Source organism: Tachypleus tridentatus, chromosome 4 (assembly GCF_004210375.1).
Source record: "Tachypleus tridentatus isolate NWPU-2018 chromosome 4, ASM421037v1, whole genome shotgun sequence".
NCBI classification, from domain to species: Eukaryota; Metazoa; Arthropoda; class Merostomata; order Xiphosura; family Limulidae; genus Tachypleus; species Tachypleus tridentatus.
In genome coordinates this window covers 76,685,158-76,698,300 of record NC_134828.1, presented here as the reverse complement: position 1 = coordinate 76,698,300, position 13,143 = coordinate 76,685,158, and the positions used below count along the sequence as shown (strand labels likewise).

Here is a 13,143-nt window from a genome sequence, read left to right as displayed (position 1 = left end):
TTCGAACCCCCGACCTTGGGATTACGAGTCGAGTGCCATAACCACCTGGCCATGCGAGGCCTATATTATTAGCAAACACTATATTTGACTTTGAGTAGAGTTAAACTCTTAGTGATTCAACCTTAAGCTTTAAAAGAAAATTATGGAATTACAAAAATAGTTTTTGTAATATTTCATTTAGAAATATAAGATTTCTATTTATTTCCATGTTTGGTACATATTATACTGGAAAAATCAGATAACAACAATACTTAAAGTATTGTTCAAACTGTAGAATCACTCAACTTTTTATATTAAAACAGATTATTATTCTATTGGGGAATAATTTTCAAAAATCAAAGCATAGGATATTAGATTTTTAAAACGTAATTTGTTCAATTTTATTTTGATATTTTGCATTATTAATTAATGCATATTATCCAATGCAATTGAATTTACGCTTTCTAGATGACGCTCTACACTCATGGTTGCACTTCAAGGTCTTATAAAGTAAAGAAGTAAATAACTAACGTCTGAGTAAAGCAAACCGTCTTTTAAGATTTAAACTAAAATTAATTCACTGAGTAATGTTCTTGATATAATATAATGGTGTAACTATAAAATATGAAAGCTTATGTATTCTTTTGGGCTTGATCAGCATCAACGTGAAAGTCTCTTGTTATCGATTCGATTATTGCGTTTTTAGAGTAAAATCACATTTAGGTGTCTGTTTTGTTCACCGTGGGGAATTAAATCCTGGGTTTTAGCGTTGTACGTTCGTGATCTTATCGCTGATCCACCGAGGTACCTATTCATTCGAAATAACAAACTAATCATAACACAGCAAACACTGAAGTTAAATCTACGAAGTAAAGAAAAACTTGTTGAAGTTGTGAAAAAACCTACGAAATTTTACAGTGTTGTGATCTATCTTGCGTACTATACAAGATGGATTTGTTTACTTGACTGTACCTTACAATTACATATTCTCTATATGTTGATTATTATCATTAAGAAGAAATTACGAACAAATTTAAATTTTACCTCAAATAAAATAGTAATAATAAAACATCCAATGTTAAAAATAAATAGATAATACTGCATTATTAATACTTGTATTAAAACTCTAATTTGTGAATGACGTAAGCAAAACCGATAATAATTACAAATCATTTGATTAATTTAGTTTGTATCATGACAGTCGTTGTTTATAAAAGTTGACGATATAAATAGCTCCTATGCCACACTTCTAGTTATTATATCTCTGTTAGATTTTTACTTCTATTATCTTAGTTGTGCTAATGTCTATGTACTTACACTATAAACTTGTTACTACGATAACGCATATTCACGGCAAAGACACGAGTAGACTTAGTGCGCAATGCCCACTAAAATAAGAACGTTGATTTTATAATCACGATGTGGCTAGTTTGTATGCATAAAATATCAAGATACATTTGTAAGAATAAAACATAATAGTGTACTAACCTAATATCAGTTCTACTAATAATGGTTATATGTAAGATATACTCCTTTCTTTTCTGCTTTGAAAGATCCCATCAACCTACATAAACACAAAGGGTAAAGGCAAAAGAATGCAGTTTCCCTCCCCCAAACAATTCCCGAAATATGGTTTCTGAATTTTTTTTTTTATAAATACTCTTATAATACTCTAGCCAGCAATAAACAAGTAGCGGTACAATACGCAGTATTATCCAGAAAATAGTAAAGAAATAAGCTGAGTTTTCAAAACATGTATTACGGAATAAAAAGATGATGAATATAATAACAACCAGGAAGATAGAAGGAAAGAGAAACGAAGGAATGCAAGAAATAAAAATGCTTGATGGTTTCATAAAATTGTTAAGAACCGTGAAATAACAACACAGAATTGTTGAAGAACGCCAGGGACACAGCAAAAAGGAAAAAATCATGCTCCTCATGCATCCAAGTTCCAAGCATGACACTGGGAAAAAAGAAATTACATCTTCATTTTGCATAAATTCCAGTATAATACTTCTCTTTTATTTCCACACAAACAGTAAATACGTCTATTAATAATTAATAGATTTTGATCTTTTTCACCTCCTTCTCGACCCCAACCTTTAAATTACGGTTATACTAGTGACCTTAACACTGGGCGTCATAAAAATATTGGTAATTAAACTTACAGATAAAAGTATATATATTCGTTAGTTGTCACGAAGTTATTGGTTGCTAAGAGCTACGAAGGCCAGCAATTCGACTGCAGTATTTCCGTTGCATCATGGGATATTTTCAGTTCTTTAGCTATCGCGGTACTGGTGCTAACAGCAGTATATATATATGCAGAATGTTGTAACGAGTATGTATACTGTTAATGTTTCAAGTGTCATCAATGGGCTAACGCAAATGAAAAGTTGTTTTTATCGTACTCTTTACGGATCGGATTCGTAGAGGAAGGGTCTCAGTTGGAAGAACGTATTTTGCTAAAACATAAAAGTGAGTTCTGTTTTTACTTTGTGGTCAAGCAGTGAACTTTGTCACAGTAAACTTAAGTAAATCTAACTATTAACAGTGGACAAAATACCGTGAATTTTGATTCAACATATTCCTTTATGAACACTATGTTATGTAATATATATAATACACGCATATATATGAAGTACTGTATTAATTTTATTATAATCTCCCAGTTGTACTTTGATTATAACAGACAACTTGTAGAATTGAAATTCGTATACCACTATTGATGTACTTCTGTTCCTTTTAATTTTTGTGTTTTGGTTGTGAGCGCCTGTGATTTAGTTTTAATATATTGTTTCAGCTGTTCCCATTGTGAAATTGTTAGTGTTGAAACGTAAAGAAAACTGCAAAGAATGCTTATCATTTTTATGTATACATGTTCGATCTTCACTTTTATATAGAATAGGAGTAAAACAGTTTCGTCAATCATAAATGGGTTAATTTTAATTCAAAAAGTACATTAAACTCGAAATGAAAAGGGAAGAGAACCAACATGGATTAATTAGAGGGAACTCCTGTCTCATTTTGCTTTTTAGTTTACTTGAGAATATTACATGCTATCTGAATGATGGAAAGGGTTTGGTGGAGTATTTCAGAATGGTGTGGATAAATTGGTAAATTTGACAGATGGTTAGCATATGACATCTGTTATAACAAATGCAAGATGATATATTTGAATAACAAACTCTAACAATTAGAGGCAATATCTAATTATATCCAGCCCTCAATTTGTTTTAAGCTTTCATCAAATGATCTATTCCAAATTCTTCTGCACATTACTTCTACCATTCATAATGAAACAAGCAAAAAAGATGTTTTATTCCTGTCTATTCCATTTCTAATTTTGTACACTTGAGTCAAAAAGATCCCTTCTGACATTTTTCTTCTAAAGAAAAAATAGTTTTAAGGATCTTATCCTATCATCATATAATAGTTCTTTCACTGTAGGAATAAAGTAGTTATGATGCATTAATGCTGGTCTAAATGTTAAAGGTAATACAATGTTTTAATTAACAGACTAGCTAACTGACAGAGAGTAATTAATCTCTTTGATGTGGTGAGTGTCTCATACATTTACTTTGTCTTTGGTTATACCCAAGTGTAAGAGCCATTTGGTGTAATTTTTGTACTTCACTCAATCTATTAAAAAATAATAATAATAACAAAGCAATCATTTTAACTCACAGATATAACTTGTCTCTTACATGTATACTTGCTTAATGAATTGTATAACTTGCAGAAAAGTAAACTTTCTAAAGAATAGGTTTACTTCAGAGCTTGTTAATGCATTTACTACACCCAAATTTTTACTTCCAATGTTCTCATCTTACCAAACAGGTCTATCACAGTCAACTTATTCATACTGAGATAGTTTTAAGTTCCTTAACCAAATCTCTGTATGTTTTTAGTGCTCCAGAGAAAACAAGTTTGTTATTAACCTTTCTTCATATCTTAAAATTTTTAAAGTAGGAATTATTTTGAAAGAATGTTGTAATGAGTTAGCAAAATAGCAACAGGAATGATAGAGTATTTTGTAGGAACAACAGAAGACCTTTACTGTTTTTTTTTTTTAAAAATATACAGCAACATATGATGTTTTATGAGGAATCCAAAGTTCTATGCTGATCTACAATAGGATAGCATCCAAAGAAGTTATGATTTATTTTTGTCAGTAGAGTTGGATGGTTTTTTATAATCTGAAATTGGACAATGGTCATAACATTGTTGCAGAACATTATTTGTGGAACACTCAACATTTTCAAACTCATGAATCCTGTCAGCAACTGCAGAGACAATGAGCCAGAATCTCTGAGTGTTTGTTCATGTCAAGATGGAAATAAGATCAGATTCAATGTTAACCTGCAAATGTAAAGTAGCAAAATGTCCAAAGTGTAGCAGAGTTACATATAGTCATGTTATATAACACATCAGTTGCTCAAAAAATTAACTGTAAGAGAGAGTAGAAAAGATTGTGTATAAGAGGTGCTATCAAGCACTTTAAAGAGAAGTGTATTTGCATATAAGAGTGATATCTGAAAATTCGTCCTCAACTGGGAAGAGAGCAAAGATGGGTTGGTGCAAGTCTTAACAATGTAAAGGGAGAAAATGATGCAATATCAGGTGAGAAATAAAAATTGTAAAGACTTTTTTTGAGTGAAGTGCAAGAATATTACAAGAATAAAAAGAATAGACAAGTACTAAAATAAAATATTTGAACTGCTGTTGCTATTCCATGTATGCACTCAGATTAGACAATTGCATACATGTACACAGAATATGATGTGAGAAATTTCCTTTGGCTCTAATTTTGGATAATATGCACATTTGCTGTTTATGAAATTAGGTGTAAAAAAATTGCATGTTAAATTTTGTACAAGTTGTTGAAGAAATGTTAAGGCAAATTATGAATTATTTTAATAATTGTGATATATATTTGATTTTTATTCATTTACTTTTTCATTTTGTGTTAATTATCCTCTTTTCATAGATGATGAAATCTCTGGTCACAGGTAGTTGCACTAAGCTCTAATGATGATTATATTTCACAGCTCAGTATGGTTATTCACTTGCTGTGCAGGTGCTAAGTTACTTATTTTTGTTTTGTTTTATTTCTTTTCAGGGTTTTTAAAATTCAAAGTAGTTTGTTATATGTTAAATAGTTAATCTTTAGCTGAGAATAATTTTGCTTACATCATGTAAAGTTAATAATTCTCTTACAAACTTCTTGCTTCATTTTGGTACAGGAACTGCATTAAAATAATTTACTCTTTGTGATGTCATGATCAAAAATTGGCTTCCCAAATTTTTGCAGAATCTACCTACCATTTCTACATGTTAATTGCATTTTTTTTTTTCTCTAAAAGTACTAAATATGAATATAGATATACTGTTGTGTTTGAAATGACTGCTTAAAAAGTCTAGTGCAGGCTTCGACTAGTTTTCTTGTATGTACTTTTGGTTCAATAAATAGATTCAAGAGCTATTGTATTTTGTAACAGTGGTCTAATAATTATACTGAAAAATTTTATGGTTGTTATTGGAACAGTTTCCTGCCTCTCTTTTAAAACTTCTTTGAGTGAAATAATTAAAAACTCAGTCTCTTAATAGGTGTGAGAAAGTGAAGTGGTAATTTGTGCAGTTTGAAGGAGGGTGTCAGTAGATGAAGAGCAGTTCAATTCTGAACACAGTGAGTTAAGTTGTATCTTTCAAGAGACTGGGTGGCTAAGCTTAATTGGCAGAGTTTGCTGCAGGAAAAGTATCAGTTTATTTCAAGAAAAAATCAGGTTGAGAAAACGTGGAAGAAGAAAGAACAGAAATAGAAACTTTGAGAGTTTTGTTTTGAAAAGGAAGGCAAGAAAAGTGTTGAATATACTTAAGTGTTCAACTGAATAAAAAAAATGAAGACAAAGTAGATCTAAATCAGGTGTAGGTAACTATTTCAAACAGATGTGAACGTTAAACCTTAAACAGCAGCTATCATCAATTGATGCTGTTACCTGAAACATTCTCACTGTTTAAGGGTTAATAATGGTGGGGAAATTATCCTGAGATATTTATGGTACAGAATTCTTTATGTGCAAAATTGTTTGTGATAGTGTATTGGTGTAAGGTTTAAGATGTAGTGAGAGCAGGTAGTATACTGGCAGAAAGAAGATTTCCAATTTATAGTGCTTATAAGCAAATGATGCTTTTAATGGCAAGTCTAAAGTTATTAGTTGAGAAGAAAGAGCATCCTTGTTATTTTAAGGATGGAAATTATTTGATTGATCTTTAAAAGATTCTTTGTATAATATAAGGATTAGTCAAGAGATTATTGAATATATATATATATATATATATATATATATATATATATCTAGATTAACAGGTGAAGTAGTTAAACTAGTGGGATAGTTTTAAAGGCAGAAAGAGATGTTTACTATACATAAACTGTATGTTATCAGACCTATATAAGCAGGTTAGGAAAGCATTCAGGAACATTGTGAATGATTAGTTTAGGATTGATTAAACTAGGTTTAAATAATACTGAGGGAATTTCTTTGAATTTAAGGAATCAGACATGGATTTTGAAGAATTAGGTGCGTTTTGTTTTTTTTAATATAAGTTCGAAGCTTTTTTGTAGTAAGTTGTTTGAATTGGAAGCATTAGTGGTACTTATGTTAAATGTGGTTGGTATTATTGACTGTTGGTTAAATGAATATAAGTAATAAATCTTTTTTTATAAATTCAGAATAAGTTTAATGGCTCAAACATCAAATATAACTGAAATAATTCCTGTTAATTGAGAGGAGTTAGTAAAGGTAATATTGGTCTTTTTAAGAGATTTTAAACAAAATTTTGTTATAAAAGAGGAAAATATGACTGAAATATTAAGTAAAGTTTTCTTTACTATAATTTTTACCAATATTGGTAAAGAAGAAACTCTTAATATGGCAAATGTATTTAATAGTGAAAAGGTTTTACATTAATTCTGTCTGTATGGAACTGCCTACTTTAAAAAAAGTTTCAAATATTAATATTTGCAAGTCATTTGATACTGGAGAAGTTCTTGATTCAATCAGGTAATGCCACTGCTGTTTCATACACATATTGATAGAGAGGTGCTTTATCTATGTAACTTTGCTTTCTTGTTCTACATCTCCACTTTTGGTCCCACAACCACTAAATCTAGTTGATACTCTGCCATATCCAAGGAAAGTTAATGATAGATCAGCTATCTAACTCATACTAGATTTTTCCCACAGAGTGGTCCTTATATCCTTTGGTGCTTTGGTTGATTTGTTTGGACTGTAGGAATCCTCTTGTTGATGCCTTTACATCTTTCTTCAACACTGAACTTTCACTTTTTTGATAACTAGTCCAGGACTCTGTGGCTTTAGTACTGAATGTGCTGAGTGAAGATTGGTCAAACCTCTTTCTGTGTGCCTATTCTCCATGACTTATTCCCACAATGCTGTTTGTCATTTCCATGTCTTCTTTTCATTGTCCCCTCCATTGGCCAACTCAGTCATAGTTTTTTTTTTTTTACTCTTTGGGATCCAGGAATCCCTACCTCTTCCAACTCAGAGGTCCTTTCTGTACTGTCCATGGGCATCCATTTTTCACCATGACATGTCACACTTTTTCATCTTCATGCATGACTTTTGTTTGGACAGGCAGATTTTTTCTTATGGGTATCCTGTTTTTTTCTCATTTTTAATGGACACCCATCTTTGCTATTTATCAGAACAAGTGGTTGTCTGACTCTTACTCATCTTGCTTCCATTTTTATCTGGCTTTGAGAGGAAGGTTTCTATTCCAACATTCTTCAGCTACAGATTGTCTATCTCTAAACCTTTAGTCTGTTTTTTATTATTGTTCCTGTTTTCTTTCTCCATTTCATACAGCTCTTTTCTGGGTCTTGGTGTCTGGTTCCTTTTTTGGATCATAACCTCTAATAATTTTGTCAGAGCTCTTACTAGTGCTCAATTTCAACTTTAAGCCACCAATTCCGTAGATCATCTTTCTCTAAAGACATTTTTTTTCTCTCCATCTTGCTTGTGGGAATGCTGCTCTGATATTGCTTTAAATGCCTCCCATACTCATTTTTTCACAGGAATAGCTTGATCTTATACTCAAACCACCTCTTGAATCCTTCTCAAGACTTAACTTGTTTTAAAGGGAGATCTGATGCTTTCTTCACTTGCCCTCCCTTCAATTTCTTTTGTAAAATAATTACGATCCTAATTGGTTCATTTGATACCTCAGTCACACAGCTACTTTTAGAGATTTTATTTGCCATGGGATTTCTCTACTTTCAATTATTTATCTCTTGTACTTTGACATGACAGGTTAACTGGCTTATCTATTCCTTGATGGAACATAATTTTTTACCTTGTTAATAACACCTCCCATCAAATTTGTCATCTAACAGTTTTTTTAACATTAATGTCTCCTGAATAAAGCCTTTCAGATAGGGATGTGGACAATTCCACACATCTTTTGTGCATTACTTGTACCACATTGCAATTTCATCAGCCTCTGGGTTTCATCTTGCTTCAGTTATTATTCTCTAATCTTCCTTGATGCTCTAAGGAGATGAGTTGTTGACAATTCCCTAAGAATAAACATCCAAACAAAAGTCATACCAATATACAAACAGACCAGAGACAATGGAATGCACAGTGTAACAAGTTTTGCCTCACAAAGAATACTTCTTTCTTCCAAAATCCTTTTTAAGTAAGGAATAATGGAAAGAAATAATATATAATTGATGTGTGTGTGTGTAACACCTATCAAACTATATGGTTAACACACAAAAAAAATTCTTTACATAGCCAATCAACAAGACAGCTCCAGCATTGTATTTGTAATAGCCACTGCAGTCTCTTTTCCACTTATGCAGGTGACACAAATCTTGCTGGGTTCATGCACCCCTGGGGTTTCTCCTCTACGCACGTTCATCCTTGCCTAACCAGTATCAACTTGTTGTAAGAAGTAAATATGAAGGTTTCTTCTTTAGGTCTGTATGAGATGTAGTGGACATGCCTCTTGATTAGAAGTGAAGTGGAGGAGCTAATCTGGAAGAGTAGTACAGGCCTCACCTGAGGCCAAGAACTGGACTATTTCTGATTATGGCCATCTGAATGGGTCCTGGATTCTTCTCGGGGCACAGGTCTGAGATTATTCATCCCTGAACCTGTATATTCCTGTATTTTGGGTAAATATTTTTTGCACACTGTATAACTTGATTTATTACCCTAGTAATAGTATTTCCTGTTTTTAGATGGATGCTGTCTTTCATTATGTGATATTCCTTTTAGCCCCCCCCCCTGCCATTGGGAGACACTCTTTGAGTTTTCCCTTTGTGTCACTGTATTCTCACAAAAGATATCTCTTTTCTTCCTGTACACCACACCTTCCACCATCTTAATGTACAGTTGTAGATATTTGTGAATAGTGTGTTTTTGAAAGTAACATTTTTCTTATATGAAAATGTACTTCAAGTAGATACTTCCCCACACAACCACCCTCCTTACTTCTCCACTTCCTGTGTGTCTATTTTGCCTAATCAAGAATGACCTTTTGATTTGTACAAAGTACTGCAGGAGAGCACTGTACAAAGAGGATGTGTTGCCTTTCTATTAGTGGAAGGTTATTGTTTAGTACTGATTGCCTTATAGACTAGTGTAGATTGCACTTATCAAGTGTAGTAGTAAAAGCTTGTTCAAAGGTTTGTCACATGTGTAAAACCTCTTCAGCAGTGGCAGAGGGTATTGCTTATGTTTGTGGAAAGGTAAGTATCTATCTGAAATATATTTTCAGCCAAAGAAAATGCAGAGCTAAGATCAACCATGAATAAAATCAGCTTCATGCAGAATATAGTAATGTAATGCTTTCACTACTAATAAGGATGAGGGCAAATTTTTCTAAAATTATCTACTGTTGAGAATTCTGTGATTTTATTTCCTGTTCATGTGTGCTGAATTTTCTTCAGTTTTTGAAAGAGTATTCATGTACAAGTATAAGGTAAGAGATGCATGTCGGAGATGCAATGTACTTTTCCTGTAGTATTATAATTATTTATATTTTAACATTGTTTCACTAAACTAACAATCCATATTGATTTCAAGTAATCCAAATACTGTGCTTAAAACCATTAATATAATTATTAAACTACATGCAAAAGATTTGTCAGTTGAGAACAACACTTTTATATGCCTGCAACAAAGGGTATCTTTGGAATTTCAATGGTTGGAAAAACAATACCAGATGAAGAATCGAACTTTCAATAATACCAATTTCCATGATTTATTGATAATATCAGCATAAGTAGTTTATATTTGAATGAAAACTCTTACCTTCACAAGTGATCCGTGTAAATGAACTGGATCATTCACATTTAATTTAACTCTACATTATACATCACACTAAATCAGGATTTTAAAATTTAGTAAGGTTTATGTTTACATAATTTATTTCATTCTGGTGTGATATTGGCCTAGCTACATACAGTAAGCTTGTATTATAAGAGTCCACTTTAAGCAGAACAAGTGTTTATGTAACAGCCATCATTCTGAGCAGTTTAACAGTCAGTCTGTTTTAACATAAAATTGTTGATTAATTAAAAATACCTAATAAGCATGATAATAATAAATAAACTAGAAAGTAGAATAGGATAACACTAGCAGTTGGATTACAAAATAAGTATGGACTTTGAACCACATGCTAATTAATTAAACACATTTCTTTGGTTGAATTTACCAAAGTTTAAAATTTGTTAAGATATCTGTCTGTAGTATATCTTGTCATACCACATTGTTCGATAAATTTGGACCAGCATGGAAAGGTGTACAGGATTATGTACAATGCAGAGATTTGGAATGATGATTTTTTTTTTTTTTCAATTATTTTCAGTTTATTCTAGTTCATCTTATTATTAATATTTTTGGTAATACTTTTTTGTTTTGTTACTAACTTTATGTATATGTATCTCAAGTAATTACCTTTTAATTAATATTTCTTTATTATTCAGACAAGTACAGCCATTATCATGAGAAGTCTAGACAGATTGGTGTATTTTTCTTTATATCCCCTCTATGAGGGTGGAGTGATAAAGAAAAAAAAAAAAAAAAAAAGAAAAGGTGGTTAGAGTGCTTGACTTGCAATCTGAGGATCACAGGTTTGAATCCCCATCCCACCAAACATGACTGCCCCTTTCAGCTGTGAGGATCGATCATTATTTGGTAAAAGAGTAACCAGTGATGACTTCCTTCTTGTTTTTCATTGCTAAAGTAGGGATAGCTAGCACAGATAGCCCTCATGTAGATTTGCCCAAACCGTTTAGTCATAGCACGTCTTCGAAGCAAGTGTGTTTTGCTTCGACTTTCATGTTGTGTTGTCATTAACATTCACCAGTAAGCAAGACAACAGTACAAACAGGAGGAAGAGGTTTACGTGAACTTGACTGTCCCAGATCTATAAGAACAAAATCCCAACAATGAGAAGAAGCAAACATCTTCTACACAAGACATTGAAACAATTTATTCAATAAACATGGATTCATCTCATTTTCACCATGACCCCTTCAGCAGCATGTCTGAAGAATTACAATGCTAGAAACTGGGTTTCAATATCTGTGGTGAGAAGAACACAGATAGACTATTGTGTAGCTTTGTGTTTATATTTAAACAAACAAAGAAGCAAACAATTCACATAATGGTCTGCACTAAAAGTGCTGATACATTTAATGTTTTGGCAAAACATCAAATGCTGGAATTTTCCTCGCAAGAAAAAATTAATGTGGAGTTCATATTAAGACGTTATTTATTTAGAGATAAAAAAACACATCTGATTGCTTAAATGCCTTATGGACCCTCACATTCCTGGTTAAGGAATGAACCTTTGAGAACAATCCAATTTGTTTACATGTAAAATATATTGTTGATTTATTGGGTATTGCAGAAATTTACACGTAAACTTATTTAGTTTCCCCCTTTAAGCTAGGTAAAAATACACAAAACATGTACAGGATTTTATATGATTTTAATCCAACAGAAACAATTAGTGAAACAAATAGTATTTATAAAAATGAATTAGATAAATATTTTACAAAATGTTATTCTTAGTTTTATTCATTTCATATTTATACTTTGAAACACAATGTAATCACTTTTCTTTTTAGGTGCTAGTTTGGTAAAGGTGTAATTCTGAACAAGGAGTGATCCTTACTTTAAAGTCTTAAAGATTTATGATCCAATTTTTGTCTTATTTCAGATAAAGAAAAATCATTTCCTAGACTGAAACTTTTATTGAAGTAAAATTAATTCAGCATGGCATTCTCTGGATTAAAAAAACAGATTAACAAAGCCAATCAGGTATGTATATATATTTTAAAACTTTTCCAATTTCAAAGATTTTTTTTTTCTATTTAAGACATGAAATTACATTTTTGTGGTAAAATTTGTCTACTGGAAAAAAAAAAAATGTTAAGGAATGTCTTTTCAATAAAGAAAAGCCAACAACTTGCATTACTACAAATATTCAATGATTTCAGTTTCAATACTTGATTGTTTTGGTACAACTGTACTACATATATATATTCAATTTATGGACTTTCATTTTCAATATAAACCTCAACTTTCCTAACTTAAGGTAATAAAACTTGTTTTTGGCAATGACTTTATATTTTATCTAAATGCTGTGTTATATAAACCAACGTCTGTGTAATGGAACTCAAATGTTTTGTAGTTGTTTTTTAGACAGATTTTTACATATTTTTGCTCTTAAAATTTGTGTGCAATAAAACAACCTGGGATATCCAGCCTAAATTAAACCATATAGTGTGTGGGTGATTTTATAACTTCTGGATTTATAAATCACTGGTCCAGCATGGCCAGGTAGTTAAAGCACTTGACTCATAATCTGAGGGTCGTGTGAATCCCTGTCACATCAAACCTGCTCTCCCTTTCAGCTGTAGGGGCATTATGATTTAGCATTATAAGACTAGAGAGAAGGCAGCTAGACATCCCCATTTACTGCCAACTCTTGGGCTACTCTTTTACCAACAAATAGTGGGATTGACTGTTGCATTATAATGCCCTCACGGCTGTAAGAGTGAACACGTTTGGTGTGATGGAAATTCGAACCCGCAACTCTCAGATTGTGTTTATTAAGTGG

The 13,143-nt window shown here is 31.9% G+C and overlaps 1 protein-coding gene across 4 annotated transcripts in view; it reads left to right on the top strand.

Moving 5' to 3' along the window:
* The first annotated feature begins 2,260 nt into the window (after positions 1-2,260).
* Positions 2,261-13,143, top strand: part of LOC143249485 (endophilin-A-like) — a 73,642-nt gene continuing 62,759 nt past the window's right edge. Inside the window, exons 1-3 of one of the 4 annotated variants that reach the window (XM_076499403.1) lie at positions 2,262-2,460; positions 8,987-9,184; positions 12,241-12,341. In XM_076499403.1, coding sequence (XP_076355518.1) covers positions 12,297-12,341 — 45 coding nt within the window. In that variant the 5' untranslated portion in view covers positions 2,262-2,460; positions 8,987-9,184; positions 12,241-12,296. Of the gene's footprint in view, positions 2,461-8,986; positions 9,185-12,240; positions 12,342-13,143 lie in introns of all 4 variants that reach the window. The other 3 variants (XM_076499406.1, XM_076499405.1, XM_076499402.1) reach the window with 3 other exon arrangements.